The 27637-nt window shown below is 39.3% G+C and overlaps 3 protein-coding genes across 9 annotated transcripts; all 3 read left to right on the top strand.

The window, feature by feature from the left end:
• Positions 1-1338: 1338 nt before the first annotated feature.
• LOC131135389 (histamine N-methyltransferase-like) lies at positions 1339-8794 on the top strand. 6 transcript variants are annotated; one of them, XM_058081146.1, is made up of 7 exons: positions 1339-1506; positions 2502-2648; positions 3297-3349; positions 3749-3856; positions 5423-5553; positions 5688-5781; positions 7741-8794. In XM_058081146.1, the coding sequence occupies exons 2-7, from the start codon at positions 2512-2514 to the stop codon at positions 8100-8102; spliced, it is 885 nt and encodes a 294-aa protein (XP_057937129.1). In that variant the 5' UTR covers positions 1339-1506; positions 2502-2511; the 3' UTR covers positions 8103-8794. The 6 variants fall into 6 exon arrangements, with proteins under 6 accessions (XP_057937129.1, XP_057937132.1, XP_057937131.1 ...); XM_058081149.1 differs by having other exon boundaries at positions 3727-3856; XM_058081148.1 differs by lacking the exon at positions 1339-1506 and adding an exon at positions 1550-1580.
• A 1046-nt stretch (positions 8795-9840) lies between these two features.
• On the top strand, positions 9841-15373 carry LOC131136029 (histamine N-methyltransferase A-like). Of its 2 annotated transcripts, none has more exons than XM_058082490.1 (6): positions 9841-9974; positions 11990-12084; positions 13078-13185; positions 14209-14339; positions 14441-14534; positions 14893-15373. In XM_058082490.1, exons 1-6 carry the CDS (start codon positions 9841-9843, stop codon positions 15243-15245), a joined length of 915 nt encoding a protein of 304 aa, XP_057938473.1. In that variant the 3' UTR covers positions 15246-15373. The 2 variants fall into 2 exon arrangements, with proteins under 2 accessions (XP_057938473.1, XP_057938474.1); XM_058082491.1 differs by lacking the exon at positions 9841-9974 and adding an exon at positions 11553-11938 and having other exon boundaries at positions 12032-12084.
• A 1272-nt stretch (positions 15374-16645) lies between these two features.
• Positions 16646-22189, top strand: LOC131135934 (histamine N-methyltransferase-like). The gene is made up of 7 exons (XM_058082355.1): positions 16646-16801; positions 16873-17010; positions 18513-18565; positions 18760-18867; positions 19564-19694; positions 21110-21203; positions 21598-22189. The coding sequence occupies exons 2-7, from the start codon at positions 16877-16879 to the stop codon at positions 21948-21950; spliced, it is 873 nt and encodes a 290-aa protein (XP_057938338.1). The 5' UTR covers positions 16646-16801; positions 16873-16876; the 3' UTR covers positions 21951-22189.
• Positions 22190-27637: the final 5448 nt, after the last annotated feature.

Raw genomic sequence — 27637 nt, 5'->3', positions numbered from 1 at the left:
TATATTCAACCATTTCATCTCCAACTCCAAGCTCACTTTATCTCATATGGGATGTTTTTCAAATGTTGTTCTCCATTCTACAGTACTCATACACTGTATGGAAACTGTACCGTGGGGCAAATCATTTGATTTTGTAAGTTTAAGTTTTTAATAATTTTTTAATGTTTTTTTTATATTTAGAATATTTTTTTAGTAATACAATTTAATATTCATATAAAAATATTACATATTTTTGTTAATCCTGAAAACTATTAAATCAAGTTTATAAATACATTTCTGTTGAGAAGTTCATTTTTAAATAAATGTATTTATTTTTTATATTACAAATGGAAAAAAAATTGGGATATTTATTAAGAATTATTCATTCATTCATTCATTTTCTACCGCTTCATTTTCTACCGGTTGCTGGAGCCTATCCCAGCTATCTTCGGGCAAGAGGCGTGGTACACCCTGGACTGGTCGCCAGCCAATCACAGAGCACATATAGATATTATTAATTAATTGAAATATAATTATTTGATAACATACAGTATATACATATATATATATATATATATATATATATATATATATATATATAGTATATACATATATATTTATTTATTGCCTCAGTATTTTTTACTATAGTGCGGTAATGTATTGTCCCACGGAATCGAATGCCAAAACAAAGCACCCTCCACATTATTGGCTCCCTGCCTGTGCATTTTTTATTGAGTGTGAACCCGCCATGGGGCCAAGGAAACGCACGTGTGGCAACAGTTTGATAAAGACGGTGAGAAACACTACAGAATCCAACACAGAACTCGTTGCAAAGTGTTGAAAGGTGTTCACGAAAACATATCACAAACGCTGCTTTCTCGTCGCTCCTCACCATCTTCGCCAATAAGAGTCTTCAAGGTAATAGTGATATCTTATGCATGTAAACCATAATTATTCCCTATAAAATGATTAAAATATATACATATGTTAGGGGTTTCTGGAATGGAATATTGGATTTACATAACTTTCTATCGACAATATTGCTTTAGTTTTCGTCAACCTCTGTCCATTACTATTTCAAACGTTACAACACTGTTATTGACAATGATGATAATAATGCAGTGATATCTATATCAGCTATCTGGATGACATTCACTCAGACTTCACTACTGCTACTACTACTCAATAGCTCAAGAGCTGCAGTTGCTCACTGGCGGTAAAACACTACCCCCTGGCGTTTGGGTACAGAATTGCAAGTCACAAGAGCTCAGTCTCAATCTCATGAAAATGTGCTAATTTTGATCCGTTTTACGAGAATTTAAGTACAAACTCTTACTAATTATTTAATACATACATTTCCAAATACTGATTAATGGTTGATTTATGACAAGATAAAGTATTTGCGTGCAGTAATTTTTCTTGCTACCTTTGTACTTCCTGAAGGAAGCGGGCACTGACAAGAGTGTCAGTGGGAGGGTTTTACTCCAGTCTGCACCTTCTAGCTTGAACGCCACGCAAAGCCCCGCAGTAAGTGCACAAATATTTTGTTGATTTTCATTCATGTGCGCGGCGAACACGTCGTGAGGCGTCGAATGGTGCACGTACGTCTACTTTCTTGTTCTACTTCCGCTGTTCCGCTGAGTCTCTCAGTCGAGGCGCCGCTTGCTCGGACAAACATGGGAGAATCTACCTCTGGAGGCGTCGTTTATGTGATGGCCGTGATTGGTAAAATAAAGCAATAATCCGTTGGAACAACGTTTCAATCACACTCGTTGAATGGTCATCGTCCATAAACACGAATTGGTGACGTCATCGGCGAATCAGTGTGGTGGGTTATGGAGGAAATATCATAATATGCCACATTATTTTGTACACTCGCTCAGTTTTTCCACACGTATATTAATCTATATCAAGGGTCAGAAACCCACGGCTCCAGGGGCGTATGTGGCTCTTTGTTGTGGCTCCCTTTGCAATGCTGGATATTTTTTAAACACTTGAGTGGGGAAAATGCACGTCTTTGTAATGAGTTTTAAAAAATCTAACTTTGTGTTAGACCATGAATGCATCCTGGCAGAGTTCTGACTGGTGATTGGATGAGCACAAGCATGTGCAGACAGTTCTCGCTCACACAGGTAAACACAGGAAAAAAAGTAATACTTTCCCAGAGCTATTTGACATTTCTAAAAAAATTAATAAATAAGCAGCAGCTTGGGAACTTGTTTGCGGCAGAGTAAACATGCCAGCAAAGTTTACAGTAATTTACACATACACTTATGTAAGTTTATCTTCAATACTAGCAAAAGTACTCCAACAGCTCATCTTATCTTATCTGAACTACTTTAATACCCCAAAATTCCCTCCAAATTTGACAGCCAACTTGTTGAGTTTACAAAACGTTGTTTTGCGGCTCCAGGATATTTTTCTTTAGCGGACAAGGGGGTAAAATGGCTCTTCATAGTAAAGGTTGCCGACCCCTGAGCTATTTATTTGGTGAATTTTAAATGATGTTTTTTTTTTTTCAGATATTGTGCCATGGCATCTCCACTGAGGAGTCTGGTGTATGACGATAGCAGGTACCAGAAGGCCTTCCATCTTTTTTTGGAGTGCTCCTCGGAACATCAGTGTATGCAGGATTTCATCCACAAAATCCTGCCAGACATATTGGCCAGGTAATCTACCTCATACACTTTATATGAATGAATGTTTACCTGGAAAGCAACAGTGAGGGGAAAGGTGGACCAAAGAAAAATAATCTGACATATTATTGCCATAAATTTTTAATGATATACTGGATCGTGAATGCTTCTGGTTACCTGCACTATAACATCCATGCAGCAAAAGAGGGATAATTGATTTTCATCCAGGTCGAAAAATGCTTCTGGACCCCAATTGAATAAGATGTCAACACACCAGCCTAATAAGAAAATCATTGATTTCACGGGTGACAGGTTTGTTTTTTTTGAAGTATTGCTCAAGTCTGCCTCACTGCACAAATTATTTAAGTCATAGATCACGGGTGTCCAATGTGCGACCCAGGGGTTATTTCCGGACCACAGCTGTGCTTTTATCGGCACATGGCACATTGTAAAAATATAATTTATACAAGAAAACTAAAAAGAATAACAACACAAGAGGAAGTCAAACTATTAAGAGAAAAAAAGTCATGTGGCATATGAATTACCGGTACACTGCCTGGCAATTGAAATATTACATTAATGTATTAAATCCATGTGATAAGATAGCTTACATACAGAATAAGACATTATGTCCTACGTTCAGCAGGTTAAAGGAAATTTATTTTTGTGCTCTCTCCTCAGCATCGGAGATGGAAAGTCCCATCTTAATATCATCGGAGTTGGGAGCGGTGATGGTAAGAGGCCACATTGGAGGCGTTTTCACCTTAAACGACACCGTAAATAGCTGAAAAACTTCTACACAGGTCACCTTCTTGTATCACTAACTCTATTACTTTGCCCATAATGGCCATAGCAATAAAAAGGTGAATCACTCCCTAAGTTGTTTTATCTATCCGGTAAGTTCTCTGTTAAATCTGTGACCTGATTGTTTTACTACGTGCTGCTTAGCACTGGGAACAGATACACAACTTGTCCTTAGGTGCAGTTACTTTTTATGTACGTCCAAATCCATCTTTTACCTGCACTATTTAGTTCCAGTATAATACTGTGTTGTGTAGATTTCATTCAAATTACAAAGCATTTACCCTGAAATCCTCTAATGCTAATCTAGTGCACTGTACTGATGACGGCAGGCCACATTGACCTTGAGATGTTCTCTGAGCTGCGTCTGAAGCATCCGGGAGTGACGGTGGACTACCAGGTGGTGGAACCGAGCAGCCAGCAGCTTCATAGCTACAAAGGTAGGGTAAAGTGCTCATTTTTATGTAAAATGCATAAAATAGTAGCTATCAGTGCCACATTTGGGTGCTAAATGAATCCAGACTCAGCAATCCGGTGCTTGAAGGTGATATGGTGAAAGTAAGTACAGTAATACAACGTCCTGACTGATGCAAACAAAATCTCATGCTGAAAATGCCAAAACTGCACTTTTTGGGCACTTTTGTTCATCATCCTTCTCTTTTCTGTGCATTCTAAAGATATAAAACAGCTAAAAAGAGACAGGTATTTAGTGCACATAATGGGACATGCCTATGCTGCCTACAAAGCCTGTGTTAAAACACCTCCAAAAACCTCCAACAATGTTTTATTGTTAAAATAAATACTGTAAATTCTATAACTGTCACGATGCAGGAGTTAGCCCCTGTGACAGTTCGTTTACTTTCCTTTCATGTCGTAGTTCCTGGTTCATGCCCTTATTTTGTATTCACTTCCTGTGTTACTCTGTTCTGTTTTCTGTTGCTTTGCATTTACTATTCGTCGCACCATATGATTGATGTCTATTTAGTTAAGGTGCGTGCCTTTTACTTTGTTGGATCATTGTCGTTCCTCTGTTTGTACATGCTAGTCGTCTTGCTGCATTGCACTAACCATTAAAATACATTTTACCTGCATTTGGGTCCTCATCTCTACATCCTGGGGTTGCAACGCTACGCTGACAAGCCGCAAACGTGACAATAACAATAACGTAACAGATAACATGTAATACTTATGTATTTGTATGTATATGTATTTTAAGCATTACCGGAACTTCCTCCCGGGCAATTTCACATAGCAACATAGAAACGAACAGCGGCAGCTCTAATATGTAGCATTACCTTTTGGTAGCGTCCTGAGGCATTATGAGTGAGTGTGGGGTGAAGCTGGTCGCTAGCTAGAGCCTGCCACATTGTGGTTATACTACCCTACATGCATAAAGTTTCTCCCCGTGCATGCGTGGGTTTTCTCCGGGTACTCCGGTTTCCTCCCACATTCCAAAAACATGCTAGGTTAATTGGCCACTCCAAATTGTCCATAGGTATGAATGTGGGTGTAAATGGTTGTTTGTCTATATGTGCCCTGGGATTGGCTGGCCACCAGTCCAGCGTGTACCCCGCCTCTCGCCCGAAGACAGCTGGGATAGGTTCCAGCACCCCCGCGACCCTGGTGAGGAAAAAGCGGTAGAAAATGAATGAATGGTTCCAGTTTTTCTCATACCAGTAACTCCTGTTCTTAGAGTAATATCAACTGATCAAGCCTTTTCTAACATTCCACACTACAAATTAAGTAGTAAAAAGCATGTCTGATTAACGCTAGTATTGATATCAGTATCGTTGATATTCAAGACTGCAATATTGGTATTGTATCAGAAGTGGAGAAGTTGTATCGGGATATCCGGTCTCAAATGACTCATCATTATGTGGTTATTATAACCACACTGTGGTTAAATGCAAAAACAAATGAGGGTAATAAAACAAGTTGTGGCTAGAGTGTTACTAAAATAGATATGCTAATATTGTTACTGTTCTTTTTGTTTTGCGCTGTTGCAGTGTTGCTAGCACAGAAGTCAGATTTAGATTACATCACCTTTAATTGGAACAAGATGACCTCCGCTGAGTTTGAGGAGCAGTGGAAGTCAAAACAGACAACAAAGAAGGCCGACTTCATTCACATGATCCAGGTTAGTCTTGCGAACTCTTTGTTTTATTTATTGCTTTGGTTGCTTCACAGCAATTAGCTATCACTCCCTGTGTCTTAATTAGGCTTTCCCTGAATCTAAATGTCATGCTCATTATCTTGTGGTGAAATCGACAGATGCTCTACTACGTCAAGGACGTGGATGCGACCATCAGATTCTTCCAGAGTCTCCTTGACAAGAACGGGAAGCTTCTCATCATTCTGGTGTCTGGTAAGTGAACTGTTCTTATCTCCAGTGTAGCTCAAACAACATTAAATTCCGAGGGCTCCCACTGGTGGACCCCGAATGAATCATTGAGACTAAATGGACTGCTTTATTGGAAAGCAGTGCATGATGGGAAGCCGGTGAAATAATAGTTTTTTTTTTTATTGTAAACTATTGGTACTTGTCTTGTATATTAAGTGTTAAGTTGCTGTGTGATGATTTTAACCTTATTTCCAAGATGACACAGCAAATCGTACTGTTATAATGAGTAATGACCTCTTGCGATTTCTGATGAATTGACAAGCTCGTCGTGAGTTTCCATGTAGCTCGTGATTAGCTCGTGATTACAGTTTCCTGACTAAATAGCGTGGAGCACACAAAGTACAGGAGATTCGTTTAGAACATGGCTATGAATATGTTGCACCTCTGTGTAAGGTACAGGGTTCAAAGTAAGAAAAACGTGGTAGCTAATACACCGGAAATTACGGTATGTGGATACAATAAAAACGTAACTGTCATAACTGTTATAAAAGTCCAAATGTTCTCAAAGAAGATACTTTGAAAATGTTACATGACGCCTCTACGCATCCCGTTGTGCAGTAAAGTAAAACAGCTATGTTTTAACACCAAAACTTCATTTTTGGGTTTACAAATGAATTGAACTAAACTGAAAATTAATTAATTCATTTTTACCGCTTATGCTCACGAGGGTCGCGGGGGTGCTGGAGCCTATCCCAGCTCTCTTCAGGCGAGAGGCAGGGTACACCCTGGACTGGTGGCCAGCCAATCACAGGGCACATATACGTATAGATCATTCACACTCACATTCATACCTATGGACAATTTGGAGTGGCCAATTAACCTAGCCTACATGCTAACCACTGGGCCACCGTGCTCCATCTATTGCTAATTAAAAACTAATTAAATAACACTTTTGTAAATTACCACATAATTGTAGTTCCACATTACTGACAGACAGACTCTCTCCGAGGCATTGGTTTATTAGAAAGTATACCATAACACAAAGCATCCAGTATGCTCTCTATCATTTAATTTATATGCCTAACTGCTTGAACAAGTAATTAAACAAGTAATTAATATGCAATGAATATTTTATATTTATATTTACACCACCCCACATTAACCTAAAGGCGGCACATGTTAAACTCGTACCAGGCTACAAATAGCAGGAGCAGCCAAACCATGAAAAAATGTGATTTATAGTTTGGAAAATCCAGTATGATGAATATAACACTCTGTAACAGAATTCATTCATTCATTTTCTACCGCTTATCCTCACGAGGGTCGCGGGGGTGCTGGAGCCTATCCCAGCTGTCTTAGGGCGAGAGGCGCGGTACACCCTGGACTGGTGGCCAGCCAATCACAGGGCACATATAGACAAACAACCATTCCAACCACTCCCACATTCCAAAAACATGCTAGGTTAATTGGCCACTCCAAATTGTCCATAGGTATGAATGTGAGTGTGAATGGTTGTTTGTCTATATGTGCCCTGTGATTGGCTGGCGACCAGTCCAGGGTGTACCCCGCCTCTCGCCCGAAGACAGTTGGGATAGGCTCCAGCACCCCCCTGCACTGGTGGCCAGCCAATCACAAGGCACATATAGACAAACAACCATTCACACTCACATTCATACCTATGGACAATTTGGAGTGGCCAATTAACCTAGCATGTTTTTGGAATGTGGGAGGAAACCGGAGTACCCGGAGAAAACCCACGCATGCACGGGGAGAACATGCAAACTCCACACAGATGTCCGAGGGTGGGATTGAACCCAGCTCTCCTAGCTGTGAGGTCATAGTAGGAGTGCTAAATGTCACTATAGGGGTGTTATTTCATGTCTACAGGGCTCTAAAAATGATTAGAATGCTTAAAATTAGGGATTTTCTCTGTTTGGGAATATAGAGGGGAAAAAATCAGTTTGATATATTGTCTCTTTTTAGGTGAAAGTGGCTGGGGGAAGCTCTGGAAAACCTTCAGTCCTCAGCTGTGCATGTGCGAAATAAGCCAGTGCGTGACAACTGCAGACGTCAAAAGCTTCCTGGAATCAGAAAAATTGAAGTACAAGAGCTACGCGCTGCCTTCTCAAATGGATATCACAGAGTGTTTCACGGAGGGAGACGAGAAGGGAGAGCTGCTGCTCGATTTCCTCACGGAAACTAATCGCTTCAGTCGCACGGCGTCACCGCAACTCAAGGCTGATGTGTTGAAGCTCCTGCGAGACCCTTGTTGCTCAGTGGAGTCCAATGGGAGAGTTATCTTCAATAACACATTGGAGGTGATAATTGTTGATGCAACCATATAAAAGTCATCAGAAAATTCTAAAAAGAAATGAAATACTGGCTTTATGAAGCCATCTTACAATAATTGTTATTCTGAAGGGAAGTCTCCTGGTTTGATTTTTGTCCAAATCCGAATTTAAGCTTTTCAATTGTAATAATTGTGCATAACGTATTTTTCATGAGTAAAATCGGATTGTTATGTAATAGTTTTAATCAATTTTTAAAATGTTCGTCATATAATTTCCAGTAGAACTTGTAAAACATTCCAGAACACTGGTCAACACTGACAAATCTTTTACTAATGGAACTGATACGTTCCAGGGTTTTTCTAAGCAACATGATGACATTCCTAGTCGGATGGTAGAAGTGATACTTTGATGCCCTTTTCAATCCCACGTCCATAGAGGAAGCAGATTCAGATTCATACGTACGTGGGCAGTTCCACCCCCATGGCTGAGGTATCTGGGGTGGTCAAAATGCTTCCCAGTGGCAAAGCTCCGGGGGTGAATTCCTGAATTCCTCAAGGCTCTAATGTTGAGGGCTGTCTTGTCTGATTTATCTCTTTAACATTGCTTTAGTACCACTATTTGCAATTAACAACATTGAATTGCAACTATCAAACTCGAATTGGTGATCCAACAACAAGATGGTACAGTTAAACTCAATGATTGTTCAATGACTGTTCAGATGTTGTATTAATATACAAGCAAATAAATCTATTTCAAGGATCTGTACCTTTTTTACAGAGTTGCTGTTTCAAAGTGTCACTACATGTCACTTGGAATACAATTGAAGTAAAAAGGCAAACAGAACATAATTCATTCATGCAACAGTCATTCTAGTTCAATGACATTCTTGCTATTGTTTATGGCAATTTTCATTAAATTCACCTTTACTGCCATAATAATATACAGTTCAATATATAGATGGTATTGAACCTGGTTGAGGCACTGGATTGAGGGTCAGGGTAAACGATCATAAACTTGAACGTAATTATTGTATTAATATCAGGGGTCTTCAATTAAAATGGAGTAAGGTCCATCCATCCATTTTCTATACCGTTTATCCTCACAAGGGTCTCAAGTATGCTGGAGCCTATCCCAGCTGTCTTGGGGTGAGAGGCGGGGTACACCCTGGACCGGTGGCCAGCCAATCACAAGGCACATATAGACAAACAACCATTCCAACCACTCCCACATTCCAACAACATGTTAGGTTATTTGGCCACTCCAAATTGTCCATAGGTATGAATGTGAGTGTGAATGGTTGTTTGTCTATATGTGCCCTGTGATTGGCTCGCGACCAGTCCAGGGTGTACCCTGCTTCTCGCCCGAAGACAGCTGGGATAGGCTCCAGCACCCCCCGCGACCCTCGTGAGGAAAAAGCGGTAGAGAATGAATGAATGAATTATTGCACACCTTCTGTAAATTTCACTCAAATGGCTGATTCTAACAACCAAATTATACTTCAATATTATAAGTACATTATTTAACATTTTAATCAACAAAATAACCACAAAGACCTTCATCCTTCATGCAAAACTAATTATTCATGTATTCATGTAATCTATGCTGTATGTAAATCACATGTGCCCCGCCCACCAAACAAGAAATATCTGCCTCACTTGTTTGCTCCACTCCAACGATTGCTGTTTCTCCTCTCAACTTCACGTGGACTGACAAGGTAAAGTATGCAAGGTAAAGAAGTAAGACATATTGTTCTTGTCAACTTATTGCTCCTCCGTTCATGTATGACAGCATCATGGCATCGGGGGGCAGGCTAAACCGTTTTGAGGGCAGCACTTTGGAAAGCTTCCAGTTCTACCTGCACCATTCGGCCGAGCACCAATGCGTTCTCCAATTTCTCATGCAGTGCTTGCCAGAAGCATTTAAAAGGTAAGCAGGCCTGATTAAAACTCCAACAATGTGTTATGGTTTTATATGCATACTCCGACCATTCAGTAACAGTCACATTTAATGCCATGTGACAATTTAAATGTTTCAGCTACCTTCCCATAGTTACAAATTCAGGCCTCCTCCCATAAAATAAACATTTACTAGCTGCAACATGATTAACATAAAATAAACATTTGAAAATAAACATTTAACAGGTGCATCTCAATAACTTACAATATAATTAAAAAGTTTTTATTTCAGTCAATAAAAATACATCAACTGTAAACATGACATTCATGGCAAAAGACACTTAAAACTGTTTTATACTTTTTTTGTCCTGCTTTACTTTTTATAGCTGCTTTTATTCCCCAACATCCGTACTAGAATTGCCAGTACTGGTTGAAAAAAAATTTACATGTTGTATAAATGCTACAAAAATAATTGTGTCCGTCCTTTATTAGTGTAGCGTTAGATAAAGCTTACCTCGGTGGTGATGGTGAGGATGATGACGATCACTTTTCTTATATTTAACTCATTCCTTTCACTGTTGGTTAATCAAAATCATACATTTATTAAAAACAGAAAAAATAAAAATAAAAAAAGTGTCTTTGATGCTTTTTCTTCTGCTAAACCCTACACTTTTTCACTGCTTTGGTTCTGGTTTTCCACAAGAAAAGCTCTGATAAAACATTCCACTGTTCTCAAATATCTTAATTTTTATTTTTCGATACAAAATAGATTAAAAAATAAATAAATCATGAATAAAGAAAATAAATAATTCAATCAGTAATAAATAAATAAAATAATAATAAAACAGCAAATAAGAAAAACCTAAGAAACCACATATAGTTGGTGGGTAGAGAATTTTTTTTTTCAAATTCATATTAATATTACCAGTTATTTAACCTTTGACATGAACATTAATAAAACTTCATAATTTGACCCAATTAGCAAGTTAGCATCATACTCAGTTCCATCTGGGAGCAGCGTCTTCACTTTAACCACCTAAGACAAGACTTAAGACCAGGGCAGACTGAGCCTTTGCTGTAGTCGGCCCCAAGCTATGGAACTCTCTCCCCTCTCAAGTAAAAAAGGTTTTGGTTGACAAGATTTTGGATGATGGGCAAAATTAAAACAAAAACTGGTAGATAAAAATATTTTGAATTAGGTTATCAAGTTTATTTATCATGGGTTAATTAACTCAATAGCCACGTTTACACGAGGAGTTTTCTGAAAACAATGGTATACGTATATGGAAAGGAATATTCCAATCTCTTGTCTACATGCGCCGCTATAATCAAACAGAATAGTCAATGGGGCATGCGCAGTAAAACGTAAACCTCAACATCACATGAAACGGACTTCCGGTATCAGTTTTTCTTTCACTAGTTGGAATAACTCCGTATTGCCAGTTTTTCATCCGTCCAGTCTTGAAATTTAATTTGGATCAAAAACAAACTTTCCACAGCAGTCCAGTTCCGATTGCTCACCTCCATTTTTAAAACGTAAGAACGCTCGAGCTGCGTGTTACGTCATATCTGAGCATGCGCTGAAAGAACGCACCCGGGATAAATTTAATCAGGAAAAGATACAATAACGGTAATGCACACCGAAAGCTGCTTGCCAACTGCCAATAAACAACAGAAGACGAAAAAGACAAGGAAGTAGAAGGCACCCTGACAACTTTCCGTTTGAGCGGGTACAAGATACCTCAATCGGATTGGGGAAAGGAATATTCCACCCCCGTGAATCCGATTATATATTCATTCAGATTGACACTTTTCTTTTGGAATGAGGTGTATACAAAGGTTCAATTCTTTCCGTTTGAGCAAATAAACCGAATGCAATTGGAATATTTGGGTCATTGTATACGTGGCTGATGATTGCGACTGTCTATGTGACTATGAGTAAACGTTCCATCAGCATTTTGTGGTGATGAAGACAGAAGCAGTTAACTTAATCTGGTAACAACTACTTGAGTGCAATTCTTTTATAATGTGTTAACACTAATGCAGTGTGTATGATTATTTTTTCATCATGATCTTGTGCTGGTGCAGCATCGGAGCAGACAAAAGTAACCTGGCTGTTCTCGGTGTGGGAAGTGGCGGAGGTATGTGATTACTGAAATGTCATTCATTCATTCATTCATTTTCTACCGCTTTTTCCTCACAAGGGTCGCGGGGGTGCTGGAGCCTATCCCAGCTGTCTTCGGGCGAGAGGCGGGGTACACCCTGGACTGGTCACCAGCCAATCACAGGGCACATATAGACAAACAACCATTCACACTCACATTCATACCTATGGACAATTTGGAGTCATCAATTAACCTAGCATGTTTTTGGAATGTGGGAGGAAACCGGAGTACCCGGAGAAAACCCACGCATACACGGGGAGAACATGCAAACTCCACAAAGAGATGGCCGAGGGTGGAATTGAACCCTGGTCTCCTAGCTGTGAGGTCTCCGCGCTAACCACTCGACCGCCCCTGAAATGTCATATTTTGATTTTTTTCTGTTTATTTTATTATATTTTTTAGAATTTGCCACAGGCCAATAAAAACACAGCTGCCAGCCCCTAATGACCCCTGGTCTACACTTTGGGCGTCCCTGTTCACCTGCATCCCCAATTGTGGGCAACCATACAGACAACGGAAAGCAGGGCTATGAAATGTACATTTTCAGGACAGAGATGATAGATGGTTTGAAAGAGGAACGAGGTTCAGAAACCATCTCTGAACAAAAAAATATGATTGATTCCACCCAAACAACAGTGGTTGCCTGTCAAAGGCTTCACTCTATGATACTTCAATGACCCAAAAGAATGAAACTATTCTTGTTTGGAACATGCCACTCTCCTCTATTGCTTTAGTACTTCACTATCCCCTCAAATGGCAGCTGTCCTGAAGCCTGATCGGATGAGAGGCAAGACAACCTGAACAGTCCAGTTGCAATCGATTCAATGTCTTGAGAATTAGACTGTTCACTTAAAAAAAGCCTAGATGTTCAAACTGAAGAACTGACTGTCCGAAGTTACTGCGCTCCCTTGCCTGAGTATGCAGAGTTGGATCTCACATTGATTGATCGCATTTCTCAACATCTTCCAGGTGAACTGGATGTCCAGATGCTGTCTCTCATGCAGTCCACTTTCTCCACGCTTCCCATCACTGCTGATGTGGTGGAAGGAAGCACTGAAATGCTTGCCAAATTCAAAGGTATTGACAACATGCGGTGAAGTTTTCTTCTCATTGTAGGAGGTAGCTCTTTGGAAAAGTTGCTTTGTAAGAATTCCAGTCAAAGTGCATCAAAGATGATCAATCATGTTGGTCTTGCACTCTCATTTGCATATCATTAATTCGTTAATTTTCTACCGTTTATCCTCACGAAGGTCACGGGGGTCCTGGAGCCTATCCCAGCTGTCTTTTGGTACATCCTGGACTGGTGGCTACACAGAAATGGCCGAGGGTGGAGTGGTTTCCTAGCTGTGTTGCCTGCATGCCAACCACTCCACCACCGTGCAGCCATATTTGCATCTTATTGTGTTGCAAATGTTGCACTGAGGCAGTCGGTCTTTTTTTTTTTTTTAATTAAGGCAAAATTTATAACCACTTCTTCTATGGTGTTCGTGGCTATTTCTTCCTCAGTCGACAGTGAACTGCAATCCAAAAACAAAACAAAACAGTATTCATTCATTCATTCATTTTCTACCGCTTTTTCCTCACAAGGGTCGCAGGGGTGCTGGAGCCTATCCCAGCTGTCTTTGGGCGAGAGGCGGGGTACACCCTGGACTGGTCGCCAGCCAATCACAAGCCACATATAGACAAATAGACCATTCACACTCACATTCATACCTATGGACAATTTGGAGTCGCTAATTAATTAACCTAGCATGTTTTTGGAATGTGGGAGGAAACTGGAGTACCCGGAGAAAACCCACGCATGCACGGGGAGAACATGCAAACTCCACACAGAGATGGCCGAGGGTGGAATTTAACCCTGGTCTCCTTGCTGTGAGGTCTGCACGCTAACCACTTGACCGCCGTGCCACCCTACAAAATAGTATTTTCATTATTTATTTACAGTATTTTCCCATATATTCTGACATCTTATGCAACCTAATCTGTGATTACATAGTTCGGTGTCAGCGCTAACCTGAATCAACCTTACCTTTGTTGATCTAAAGTAGATTTTTAATGAACTTTGGACATTGTTTTTCCCCACCTACATATGATTTTCAGCATCGGTGATGAAGTGTGACAACCTTCAGAAGATTTCATTCACTTGGCATATAATGCCAAGTGAGGAGTATATACAGAAAATCAAGGGAAAAGGAAACGTGAGGAAATTTGACTTCATACACATGATTCAGGTATATCTAGCCATCTGTACAAATTTGCCATACATATTTGTTCTAAATACTGGTTTTATGTATATTACAAGCATAACATTTCCCTTAACTGTGCCTTACAGATGCTGTACTATGTGGACGACTTGACAGAAACAATCAAATTCTACCACAGCCTTCTGAACAAGAATGGCAGGCTCATGATCATCATAGAAAGCGGTACGCAGTACAAGTGAATCAAGAGGAGGATAATTAAAAACATGAGTGCAATAGCGGTGTGTTCACTGGTATATTTTTCTGAACCACCCATGAATGAATACACATAATTACAATTGGAAAGTGCATAAGTGCATTTCAGAGGACATGGCTAAATGTTAATGGGATGCGTAGAAATAATGAAAAAAGTAAAATTCTGTTGCACACAAATAAAGAGCAATACAAACTAAGAAAGATAGCTATCAAAATATTAAACATTCAAGTGCAAAAATAACAAGTCCAGCAATATTAGATACAACCGCTCCATTATACAACCTTTTTAGTCATCTTTTTTAATAATACATTTCTTAATGCATTACAGCTGATTCAGGCTGGAGCACCCTGTGGACGACTTTCCCTAATGAGCTATGCAGTGAGGTGGTCCCAGTGTATCGTTCATCTTCAGACATCTTGGCCTCCCTGAAGAGTCTGGGTCTGAAATACGAGGAACGTTTCATCCACAACACCTGTGACATTACGGAGTGTTTCGATCCAAACAGCAAGACGGGACAACGTCTGCTTAGTTTCCTGACATTTAGAGAGAATTTCTACCAGTCGTTCACACCACAAATAAGAGCTGAAATACTAGACCTTCTCAGGAGCAGGTGTGGCACACAAAAGGAGGGAAAAGTTTATTTCAACTGCAACCTGAGCTGTATATTTGTTCACGCTTGAGCCTTTTCCTCTCTGGTGTAATGATTATCATTAGTCACCTAAACTTATGTTGTATTATGTTATATTTAATACTTAAAGGGCACCTATTATGCTCATTTTCGACCCATTATATTGAGTTGTGGACTCCTATAGAGCAGCTACACACAATAACCCACACATAAAAAGTTCTAGATCTTCCAGAATCTGCACCTATTCCAGCTGTATTTCCTTGGAGATGGGCTTCCCACCAAAACAGTCTGTTTTAATTTATTCCACTCATGGCCCGCCTCCGGGCACGCCACGTCTGCTGTGATTGGTCACTACGAACCAACCCCACTTTCTAATATTGGAGTATAGAGTACAGGGTATAGGACAGGGGTCAGCAACCCATGGTTCCAGAATATTTTACGGTATTTTAAAAATATATTTTTAAAATATTAAGAGGAAAAAGCTGTGATCAAATGAGAAAAAGACGTACATTTATGAAAATAACATGATGTTATAAGGAAAAATAATTTCAACATTTTAGTAGCATAAAGTCGATATATTAAGGAATAAAGGCTTTTTTTAAGGTCAAAATATTATGAGATACGAATAAAGTTGTCAATTTTGGAAAATGAAGCTGCAGAAAAAGTTATCAGAAAAGTTAAAATAGTTTCAAGAGTTTCAAGAAGTTGAAAAAAATACTTGAAAAATAATTATTAGTTTTATTAGAGACGGGATACACCCTGGACTGGTTGTATTAATATCCTAGCAAATAAATCTATTTTCAGGCATCAACAGTTTTCAGTAAATTCACCCGTACTGCCTTGACAATCCAATGTACTGGTTTACACAGAGTTCTTATTGGACTTGGCGGAGGTCTGGCACCATCTAAAGGGCAAAAGTAGTAAGTGCAACTCAAATGTTATCTTGCATTTAAAAAAAAAATAAAAACAGTTTGCAAGATTTTACATATGCTTTCAATATTTCCCTAAAAAATATGAAATCAAAAAATACATGTAATCTAAATAAAATCCCAAAGTGCAAAGCGTATTATAATATTAATTCACTGTCATGATTATTATTAGATTATTGGTTAAGTATTATTTTAGAGTAGTATTAGAGTATTAGGTAATTGCCCTATGAATTCCCCCCTTTCAGTATCAAAGTTACATAAGGACCACCGGCCAGTCTCTTCAAGTTATATAACAAAAGTTCATGACCAGACCAAATGTGTTTTTTCAGTGCAGCTGTTTATCTGATCATTACGGTAAAAGTTCTGTAGGATGTGGCGCTTCAAAATTAAAGTCGCGCCTATTGCCTTAATGTCAACATTCGACTAAGGTTCTCTTTCGCTTGTAAAACAAACTGTCTGGGAAAAATCTTTCGTCTCGCTCTATATGTGTTAGATGTATATAAACTACATTTTAAATATATAGTCATAAAATGTGATTGATGCACAAACAGCCACCAAAGTGCTTTTATTTTGACATGAAGTACTATGGAGTACAGGCAGCGGGAGAGGATGGTTGTCTTGACGCTTGACATTCTGACGTACGCTGGAGCGTCTATCATCGACAGTGCAGCTATTCAAGGTAATTGTAAATAAGGCATATTCTTTATTTATTCTTTGTAAACTTCCTGCTGTTGTGTTTATGTGTGACAGCATCATGGCGGAGGAGGCTAAGCTAAGCTGTTACGATGGCAGCCATGTAGACAATTTTGAGTTCTACCTGCAACACTCGGGCGAACACGAAGCCATTCTCCATTTCCTCATGAAACACTTGCAGGAAGAATTCAAAAGGTAATAATACTCAATATTACATGCATTATAATCGATGTGTTAGAAAAGGTGATGAAACCGACAACTTGTGTGTATGAGAAGTGTATTATTTAAATATTTTAAAAGCCATCATCATGTGTTGACATAAAATAAACATGTGCATCTCACTACATTTGGGAATCTTTGAAAAGTTAATTCAGGGTTGTCCAAGGTGTGTCTTGCGCTGTTCTTTGGTCCACAGCAGATTTACTAAATATAATGTAACAAGAAAACTTGAAAAAGCTGTTATCGAATGAGAAAAAGACGTACATTTATGAAAATAAGATAATATTAGGAGGAAAAATAATGTCAACATTTTAGTAGCATAAAGTCGATATATTAAGGAATAAAGGCCTTTTTAAGGTCAAAATATTATGAGATGTTGTCAATCTTGAAAACTGAACCTGCAGAAAAAGTTAAGTTATCAGAAAAAAGTCAAAAATATTTTGGGATACAATGATATTTGCAAGAAGAAGTTGAAAAAAAAAACCCACCAACAGTAAAACACCTGTGATTTTACAAGAATAAAGTCAAAATCTTCCCTGGTTTATAGCAGTTACAGTAATTGGTTTCAATTACCCTGAAGTAGGATTTATCGGATTTATAGTTAGCACTTGTTTATGACTTTCTAAATATGATTTTAACATTATTAGAGCCCTGTAGACATGAAATAGCACCCCCATAGTCACCTTTACACTATTATTGTCGACTATTGACCGACTATTATCGCTTTGTTTTGCGGTGGGATCATTCATTTCATTTCTACTGCGTATCCTCACGAGGGTCGCGGGGGTGATGGAGCCTATCTTAGCTGTCTTGTAGCGAGAGGCGGGGTACACCCTGGTGGGCAGCCAATCACAAGGCACATATAGACAAACAACCATTCACACTCACATTCATACCTATGGAGAACATGCAAACTCCACACAGAGATGGCCCAGGGTGAGACTGAACTCAGGTCTCCAAGCTGTGAGGTCTCCGCGCTAACCACTCGGCCGCCGTGCAGCCTGCTGTGGGATCACTTTAAACATATCATGCTATCAAGCTAACGAGTTAGTCTCAAATGTATTTATTCTAAACTTAAGAAAGGATTTTAAATGGCATGGGGAAGAAGGACAAATTAAGACGCCCAAAACATACCACTTCCACACTGAATGTGAGGAGAACTTTTTTCCACTCTATCTAGTCTGATATGCCGTGACAGACATCGCTGCATGCTTGGCCTTGTTTTCAACTCTGTGTATAAACTCATGGTAAAGCACACTCACAATAAAAATGGCACCCAATAAAAATGATCTGCCACGCCACTCTTTGGAGAAACTGGCTAAATGTATGCGCTAAGTATATGTTCCCTAAGCAATTTGTGTTACATCTTGTTGGTACAGATCAATAACTACATGAGTGTGACTCTTGTATGATGTGCTAACTATAATACTGTCTGTATGGTCATTTTTTTCATCCCGATCTTGTGTGTGTTGGTGCAGAATTGCAGCAGGCAAAAGTGTCCTGGCTGTTCTCGGTGTGGGAAGTGGTGGAGGTATGTCATGGCTGAAACGAGCAGTGTAACGGCGTGTGATGTTATTATTTATTTATCACCTGAACGTGGGATGGAAAAGCACATTTCATTGCATGCTGCAGTCAGCTCAACAGACTCTGAACCCCTTGGAAGGCAAAAATGTACACATTCTGGCATTGGATCTTACATTGATGAGAGCTACTGACATCTTCCAGGTCAAGTGGATGTCCAGATGCTGTCTCTCATGCAGTCCACTTTCTCCGCTCTTCCCATCACTGCTGACATCGTGGAAGGAAGCACCGAACTGGTTGCCAAATTCAAAGGTATTTACAACATGCGTGAAGTTTTCTTGTCATTAAGTTTGGAGTTGGCGTCACGGCAGTCTAGTGGTTAGCGCACAGACCTCACAGCTAGGAGACCCGGGTTCAATTCCACCCTCGGCCATCTCTGTGTGGAGTTTGCATTGTTCTCCCCGTGCATGTGTGGGTTTTCTCCAGGTACTCCGGTTTCCTCCCACATTCCAAAAACATGCTAGGTTAATTGTCCACTCCAAATTGTCCATAGGTATGAATGTGAGTGTGAATGGTTGTTTGTCTATATGTGCCCTGTGATTGGCTGGCCACCAGTCCAGGGTGTACCCCCCCCCCCCCCCCCCCCCCACGCCCGACAGGCTGCAGCACCCCCCGCGACCCTCGTGAGGACAAAGCGGTAGAAAATGAATGAATGAATGAAAGTTTGGAGTTGGTCTGTATTCCTCTTTTAAAATAATATCAATATCATTAATCACAACATATATTGAGTTGTGACTTTTGTACTTGCATTCAACCTGTTTTGTAACAAGATAGGATAAAAGTACTTCAAATATTGACTTGTTATCCAACCAAAACAAATACATCTCAGATTATGTAGTTTAATGGCAGCGTTGCCTCAACCTTACCTTTGTTGACCTAAACAGGTTTGTAATGACGTTTGGACATTTTCTTTTTTTTCCATTCGTATTAACTACTATATGTTTTCAGGTTTGGTGATGAAGACTGATAACCTTCAGAAGATTCCATTCGTTTGGCATACCATGCCAAGTGAGGAGTATATAGAGAAAGCCAAGGGAAGAGGAGACGTGAAGACATTTGACTTCATACACATGATCCAGGTACATCTAGTTAGCTGTTCAACTACAGGGCCGCACGGCGGATGAGTGGTTAGCATCTTGGCAACATAGTCAGGAGATTGGGAAGACCTGGTATAAAACTCTGGTATAAAACAATGCTGCCCGCGGCTCTCATTGCATTGGGCGGCGTAAACAAACCACGCCATATTGGACGCTAACCAAGTGGGCAAAGTGGGCAAATTTTATAGACATGGATGTTAACCAAAAATCACACTAACCGGGACAAGTTGTTTACAGAGGTACACTGTTTTAAAAATCAACGTGGTTTCTCGCATCCTTTAATTTTTTAGTGTGCGGTCATCTGTGGAAAAAGTTTGGACACCCCTGGTTTTGGGGGTAAACATTCATTGATATGTTAATTTCAAGATTTTCCCTCACATGAAATGTCTAATACAGGGGTCTCAAACTCAATTTACTTGGGGGCCACTGGAGCTCGGGTCTGGGTGAGACTAGGCCGCATCAGGTTTTCCAAAAAAAAAACAAAAACGCATTCATTAAAAACAAAAAAATGTAAAACTTCGCTTTGGTTCCAATTTTCTACAAGAAAAGCTCTGATAAAACATTCCACTGTTCTCAAATATCTTACTTTTTATTTTTCTACACAAAATAAGATGAAAAATAAACAAATCAAGAATAAAGAAAATCAATCAGTAATAAATAAATAAATATGATAATAATAATAAAACGGCAAATAATAAAAACTTAAGAAACCACATGTAGTTGGTGGGTAGACAAATTATTTTTTTCAGATTAAAATTAACAAAGAATTATTAGAGCCCTGTAGACATGACAAAACACAACTATAGTCACATTTATACTCTTTTTATTTACAACATATTGCGCAACTGCAGGGTCTTGAGACACATGCTAACTCGCAAACTAGAGATCTAGCGACCTAAACGGTAGCCTTCAAGTTATTTCCTTTAAACTTAAATAGCCAAAAACTTAGCACTTCCACACGGATAGTGGGGATAACTATTAACAGTTATTTAACCTTTAACATGAACATTAATCAAACGTAATAATTTTTTCTGGGTACATGATACCATACAGCATCCATATCAAACTTGCGCGGGCCGCACTAACGTTAAACTTTCATATCAAGGCGGGGGCCTCAAACTAGTGTCCTGCGGGCCCCATTTGGCCCACGGGCCGCGTGTTTGAGACCCCTGGTCTAATAAGTAGTACAGCTGACATGCTCTTTAGACTGCAAACTAGGCGACACCAATGATGTGCTGTCACGGCAGGGCCTCACCTGTCATTACAAAAAAATAAGTAAATAAATAATTTTTTTGTTTTGACAGCAGCAGCACCAGTCAAATTCAAAATATTGTTATACTCCTGCTGAATGAAGAAACTGAGCAAAAAGTAACATTCCCTCTAACTGTGCCTTCCAGATGCTGTACTATGTGGACGACTTGACAGAAACAATCAAATTCTACCACAGCCTTCTGAACAAGAATGGCAGGCTCATGATCATCATAGAAAGCGGTAAGTTTGAATAACTTTCAATGATCAACTGTAATATACATAACTGTAAAATCATGAGTGCATTAGTGGTGTGACCACTGCTTGATTGTCTGCAATTTTTGAACATATAATACGCAGTGCAAACTGCACATAATCATTCATTTCATGGTTAGAAAAATGAATAAAGTAAAATTCAATTGCACTGACTAACACTACAAACATATTGACTACTGTATATACTAATACAAAAAGATACGTATTAAAATATTAAAAATATCAGGTCCGACAACAATGGGTCCATGTAACAGCAGGACTATTTTGGTTCAGAAAAAACATTAAGTATCGATATTTTTATTGATGAATAAACTTCAAGTGTTTTTGTTTTTAAAATAATACATTTCCTGATGCAAAACAGCCACTTCAGGCTGGGACACCCTATGGAGGACTTTCCCAAAAGAGTTGTGCAATGAGATGCTCCCCGAGTATCATTCATCTTCAGACGTCTTGGCCTCCCTGAAGAGTCTGGGTCTGAAATACGAGGAGCATTGCATCCCCAACACCTTTGACATCACTGAGTGCTTCGATCCAAACAGCAAGACTGGACAACGTCTGATTAGTTTCATGACAGGCAGAGAACATTTCTACCAGTCGTTCACACCACAAATAAGAGCTGAAATACTAAACCTTCTCAGGAGCAGGTGTGGCACAGAAAAAGAGGGCAAAGTGTATTTCAACAGCAACCTGAGCTGTATATTTGTTCACGCTTGAACCTGTTTCGCTCTGATTATCACTAATCCACTAAACTGACCATGTACTCAAATGCTATTAAAAATAATTTGCAGAATTTATTTTAGCGCTGCGACGATTAATCAACAATCCAGTTAATCGACAACTAAAAGCGATACTACAAATAGCTATGGCTGTTGCTGTCCAGCAAAGGCCATATCAACTTGCTACCTGCTACATTTTCTTGTGTGAAGTAAAATTGTAATTTGCAGTAACCATCACCAACTGTCTGTGACTCTTATAATGTTTGTGTGTGTTTTATTATACATGAAGTACAGCCTACATTGGAATTATAATTATAATATTAGAGTCATATTATTATGAGTGTTTAGCGCGCAGGCCACACAGCTAGGAGACCCGGGTTTGATTCCACCCTCGGCCATCTCTGTGTGGAGTTTGCATGTTCTCCTCGTGGGTTTTCTCCGGGTACTCCGGTTTCCTCCCACATTCCAAAAACATGCTAGGTTAATTGGCCACTCCAAATTGTCCATAGGTATGAATGTGAGTGTGAATGGTTGTTTGTCTATATGTGCCCACCAGTCCAGGGTGTGCCCGGCCTCTCGCCCCAAGACAGCTGGGATAGGCTCCAGCACCCCCGCGACCCTCGCGGTAGATACGCGGTAGAAAATGAATGAATAATGTCATTTTAATAGCATGAAGTTTAACTTATTAAAGAAAAAAGTATATTAATTTTTTTCTTGACAAACCTTTTAGCATGTGTTGCTTTACACAATATCCAAGGGGCTCTTGCATCCTTTTATTGATCAGGATGTGGCCCTTAGTGGAAAAACTTTGGGCACCCCTGGGTTAGCCTATTCTCTGTAGATTTTAAGATGTGTTTTAAATTCATCTACTGAAATGACCTTTTACAAAATACTATACTTTATCAATATGCACTTAATGCTAATATTGTACAGACCTGTATAGTACATAGAGAGTCAACTACAAATGACAATGAACTACTAAAGTAAAGGCACATTCATACATTCATTTTCTACTGCTTATCCTCACGAGGGTCGCGGAGGTGCTGGAGCCTATCCCAGCTGTCTTCGGGCAAGAGGCGGGGTACACCCTGGACTGGTGGCCAGCCAATCACAGGGCACATATAGACAAACAACCATTCACACTCACATTCATACCTATGGACAATTTGGAGTGGCCAATTAACCTAGCATGTTTTTGGAATGGGGGAGGAAACCAGAGTACCCGGAGAAAACCCGCAAGGACAACATGCAAACTCCACACAGAGATGGCCGAGGATGGAATCAAACTCGGGTCTCCTAGTTGTGTGGCCTGCGTGCTAGCTAACCACTCATAATAATATAACATAATAAGCAGCATAAAAAGTAGATGGACGCGACCCTTTGAGTATAAGTGGTAGAAAATTAATGAATGAATGTGCCTTTACTTTAGTAGTTCATTGTCATTTTTAGTACAGGTATGTACAATATTAGCATTAAGTGCATATCCAACTTTATTTTTAGTTTTGTTACTCACGATTAATTAATTATTATGAATCTACAACTTAAAAAAAACCTTTCACATTTCAACTTCATGTTACTAAAATTATTTGTCTTTATAATATTAATTCATTCGCTCATTTTCTACCGCTTATCCTCACGAGGGTCGCGGGGGTGCTGGAGTGGTGGACTGGTGGCCAGCCAATCACAGGGCACATATAGACAAACAACCATTCACACTCACATTCATACCTATGGACAATTTGGAGTGGCCAATTAACCTAGCATGTTTTTGGAATGTGGGAGGAAACCGGAGTACCTGGGGAGAACATGCAAACTCCACACAGAGATGGGATTGAGTCTTTATAATATTATTTATTATAATATATATTTTCATTTTCTTGCTAAATTAGATTTTTAGAATGTGATCCGGGCCACAAATGGACCCTGGGCTGCACTTTGGACACCCCTTGACTACAGTGTTATAATTGGTGGATAAAATCCACAATGGTGCTTTTTTTGTGCAGTCATTTCTAGAAAGACATAGATAAATGGCTCATTTGCATTAAAGTGACACACAAAACAGCCTTTACCCTTATGGCTTATTAAGCTGTCTAAAGGGTAGATTTGCCGTGACACACTTACAGTACACTATTATGGCATTTTAAATTGCTGAAAAATAATATAATATGAGGGGATTCATTCTAAATTAATTAAAAATACATTCAAAAGTATTGAGACGCAACATCGCATCTGAAACCTAAGCAGCTGTTGCACCTTAAGTCCAGCAGATGGCAGTACATGGTCAAAAATGAAACACACCACCTATGTGCGTTTTAAAAAGTGTCCAGCAGAGGGCACAATGACCTGGCATTTAAATACATTAACATCCCATCAAAAAGAGAAAACAGTAACCTTAACCAAAAGTTGTTTATTCATAATTACTCATCGTGATTCATGACTTTAAAGGAAACACTTTATGGTGTGACTGCACACACACACACACACACACACACACACAAAATTATATGTCAACCTGCTGAGGTCTTGTCTCAGGCTAATCTTGCAAATGTGTTCTGGCTGCTCATTTAGCTCATTAGCTTTAATAGATAGGTAATTGAAATTCATCAGAAATTCTTGTCGGTGCACTCCCTCTCCCCCCCCTGCAAAAAACCCATCCCCTACCCATGTCAGTGGGTTTTCAGCACCTGCTCAGGCTTCATTAAAGAAGGTCCTCAACGGGCCCTCACATATCGTCGAGTGACAGAGCATTAGTCACCGAGATAATCAACCTCAACACACTCACCACAGAAGATAAGCACATTCACAATGATCACCTGTGAGAAAACATAGGATCTGACACCCCTTTCATGTGTTTAGCGTGCATGTTATGATAATTAGCCACATGCGGTCAATGGAGGTTTTATGTTGTGAAGTGGTGAATCCAGTGTATCACAGTGTACACATTCGGGGCTGCACATGTGCCAACACATATGACTGCGAGACCCCTTCAGGTGAAGTTCTTCATCCGGAAAGAACCTGCTTCAGTCCATCTGGCCCAGCGATCGGAGATGAACCCTCAGCCTCTGGCTCAGCTTAATGAGCAAAGGTCTTCTTTATTATTTTATCTGACGAGGTTTACTTAATATGGTCATTTTGTCCACTGCATTGGGTGTTAAATGCTTAAAAAAATACCCAACTTATTTAAATTAGAACATTAATAAGCATATTGAATTTTAAAAAAATGTGTTTTTATCATATTTAGAGTTGTTTTTTTAATATTGTTCATAAGGGGTATATGTCAATACACGCACACACACATTTGCGGTACTTGTTTTGTGTACGTCTCTGGTCGCAAATTAGTTAAGCATCTGGTTAAGCATGTGGTATCATCCGCAAATAATACCAGCTTTAAGTCTTTTGTGATATCTCCAATGTTACGAAAGACTTAAAGCTGGTATTATTTGCGGATGATACCACTGCTTTTTGTTCTGGAGGGAGTACAGACGAAATCATTAGAAAGGTCAGAGAAGAAATGGTCACACTAAAAAGATGGTTTGATGATAATAGATTGTCCTTGGACCTAAGTAAAACTAAAATCATGCTGTTTGGTAACAGCAGAAAGGACACGCACCAGCAAATACAAATAGACGGTGTGGACATTGAAAGGGTGAACGAAAATTTAATTTCTGAGGATCATAATAGATGAATATATGAGCTGGAAAACTCATATTACAAATATACAACATCAGGTGGCCATAAATATTTCAGTATTGAACAAAGCAAAATTTGTTCTCAATCAGAAATCACTCCACACTCTTTATTGCTCTCTGGTTCTACCATATCTTACTTATTGTGTGGAAATATGGGGTAATAGCTATAAAAGCAATCTTCATTTGATAAATGTACTGCAAAAAAGGTCAGTAAGGATAATTCATAATGCCGCCTACAGAGAACTCCTTATTTCTAAAATCACAAATACTTCAACTTGCTGATATAGTTCATCTTCAAACAGCTAAAATAATGCATAAGGCTAAAAATAACCAATTACCTAAAAATGTCATCCAATACTTCTCTACAAGAGAGGAGAAATATGATCTCAGGGAGGAACTAAATTTGAAACACTTATATGCTAGGACTATGTTAAAAAGCCATAGCATTTCAGTATGTGGAATCAAACTATGGAATGGATTGAGTAAGGAAATCAAACAATGCACAACGATGAGCCAATTCAAGAAACAATACAAGCAGTTGATGTTTGCTAAATACAAGGATGAAGAGTCTTGAACCAGTCATGATGTGCTATATATATATCACTATATTGACACTTACTATGGTACCCATTATGTCATTGGATGGTCATATCACCTCGTACTTCGGTACGAGGTACATTATTAAAAAAAAAAAACAACCTTAAACTGTATTATGGAAAGCAGGAAGTGAACAAATGTAACAGTTACTGATTGTAAAAGTACCCAATGGAGGGGTAGGATTTAATAAGCTTTGCTTCTTCCTACTCCTTTTGGACATGTGGAACTGGGAACTGATTATGTGATGCATTCAATTGTAATCTGATGCATGTTCAAATGAAATAAAACCATTACCATTACCATCTGGGGTATAGTTTTATCCACAATGTAGTGACTTAATCACTTAAACCCAACTTTACTCACCACCGACATGAGCTGGTCATCTTACTGTTTGTAGGAGTTTTCAATGCGTCATGAGTCTGGTTGCATTAAACTTCCCCCGTTCTGCACCACTACGCTAACTTGTGCATGACAAGTTTTGCACTCTTCTGCAACATCTTTGTCGGGCTTAACCGACATCGCTCTTGCTGCATGCTTATAACACGTATAGCACATGCAAGTGTTGTTGATCACATGGGCTCTATCCGGCTACTGTTGGATAGATGTGCTGGGGCGTAGTCTGGAATCGACTGCTCGTATCGGGGTGACAATATCAGAGATCTTAGATTCAGGCCGATAAAATTCGATACACTTTGTTTTTGTTTTTTTTAGCTGATATCTGGACATCCATAGCAACAATTCTATATTCAAGAAGTTATTTTATATTATGACTTATTTTCTGTTACATCTACTAGGTATGAATGTGAGTGGGAATGGTTGTTTGTCTATATGCGCCCCGTGATTGGCTGGCCACCAGTCCAGGGTGTACCCTGCCTCTCACCCGAAGACAGCTGGGATAGGCTCCAGCACCCCCGCGACCCTCACGATAGATACGCGGTAGAAAATGAATGAATAATGTCATTTTAATAGCATGAAGTTTAACTTATTAAAAAGGTATATTAATTTTTTTCTTGAAAAACATCTTAACATATCTATATGTGTTGCTTTACACAATATCCAAGGGGCTCTTGCATCCTTTTATTGATCAGGATGTGGCGCTTGGTGGAAAAACTTTGGGCACCCCTGGGTTAGCCTATTCTCTGTAGATTTTAAGATGTGTTTTAAATTAATCTACTGAAATGACCTTTTACAAAATACTATACTTTATCAATATGCACTTAATGCTAATATTGTACAGACCTGTATAGTACATAGGGAGTCAACTAAAAATGACAATTCTTATTCTCACGAGGGTGCTGGAGCCTATCCCAGCTGTCTTGGGGCGAGAGGCGGGGTACACCCTGGACTGGTCGCCGGCCAATCACAGGGCACATATAGACAAACAACCATTCACACTCAC

The sequence above is a fragment of the Doryrhamphus excisus genome, chromosome 9 (assembly GCF_030265055.1).
Source record: "Doryrhamphus excisus isolate RoL2022-K1 chromosome 9, RoL_Dexc_1.0, whole genome shotgun sequence".
Taxonomy (NCBI): Eukaryota; Metazoa; Chordata; class Actinopteri; order Syngnathiformes; family Syngnathidae; genus Doryrhamphus; species Doryrhamphus excisus.
This window is presented reverse-complemented; position numbering and strand designations above follow the sequence as displayed.

Coding starts and splice junctions, on each gene's coding strand:
- LOC131136029 (XM_058082490.1), top strand. CDS start 9,841: ATGGCATCGGGGGGCAGGCTAAACCGTTTTGAGGGCAGCACTTTGGAA. Junction 14,340..14,440: donor ACTTCATACACATGATTCAG/GTATATCTAGCC, acceptor TGTGCCTTACAG/ATGCTGTACTATGTGGACGA. Junction 14,535..14,892: donor CATGATCATCATAGAAAGCG/GTACGCAGTACA, acceptor AATGCATTACAG/CTGATTCAGGCTGGAGCACC.
- LOC131135934 (XM_058082355.1), top strand. CDS start 16,877: ATGGCGGAGGAGGCTAAGCTAAGCTGTTACGATGGCAGCCATGTAGAC. Junction 18,566..18,759: donor CGGTGTGGGAAGTGGTGGAG/GTATGTCATGGC, acceptor GACATCTTCCAG/GTCAAGTGGATGTCCAGATG. Junction 18,868..19,563: donor ACTGGTTGCCAAATTCAAAG/GTATTTACAACA, acceptor ATATGTTTTCAG/GTTTGGTGATGAAGACTGAT.
- LOC131135389 (XM_058081146.1), top strand. CDS start 2,512: ATGGCATCTCCACTGAGGAGTCTGGTGTATGACGATAGCAGGTACCAG. Junction 3,350..3,748: donor CGGAGTTGGGAGCGGTGATG/GTAAGAGGCCAC, acceptor TGATGACGGCAG/GCCACATTGACCTTGAGATG. Junction 3,857..5,422: donor GCAGCTTCATAGCTACAAAG/GTAGGGTAAAGT, acceptor GCGCTGTTGCAG/TGTTGCTAGCACAGAAGTCA.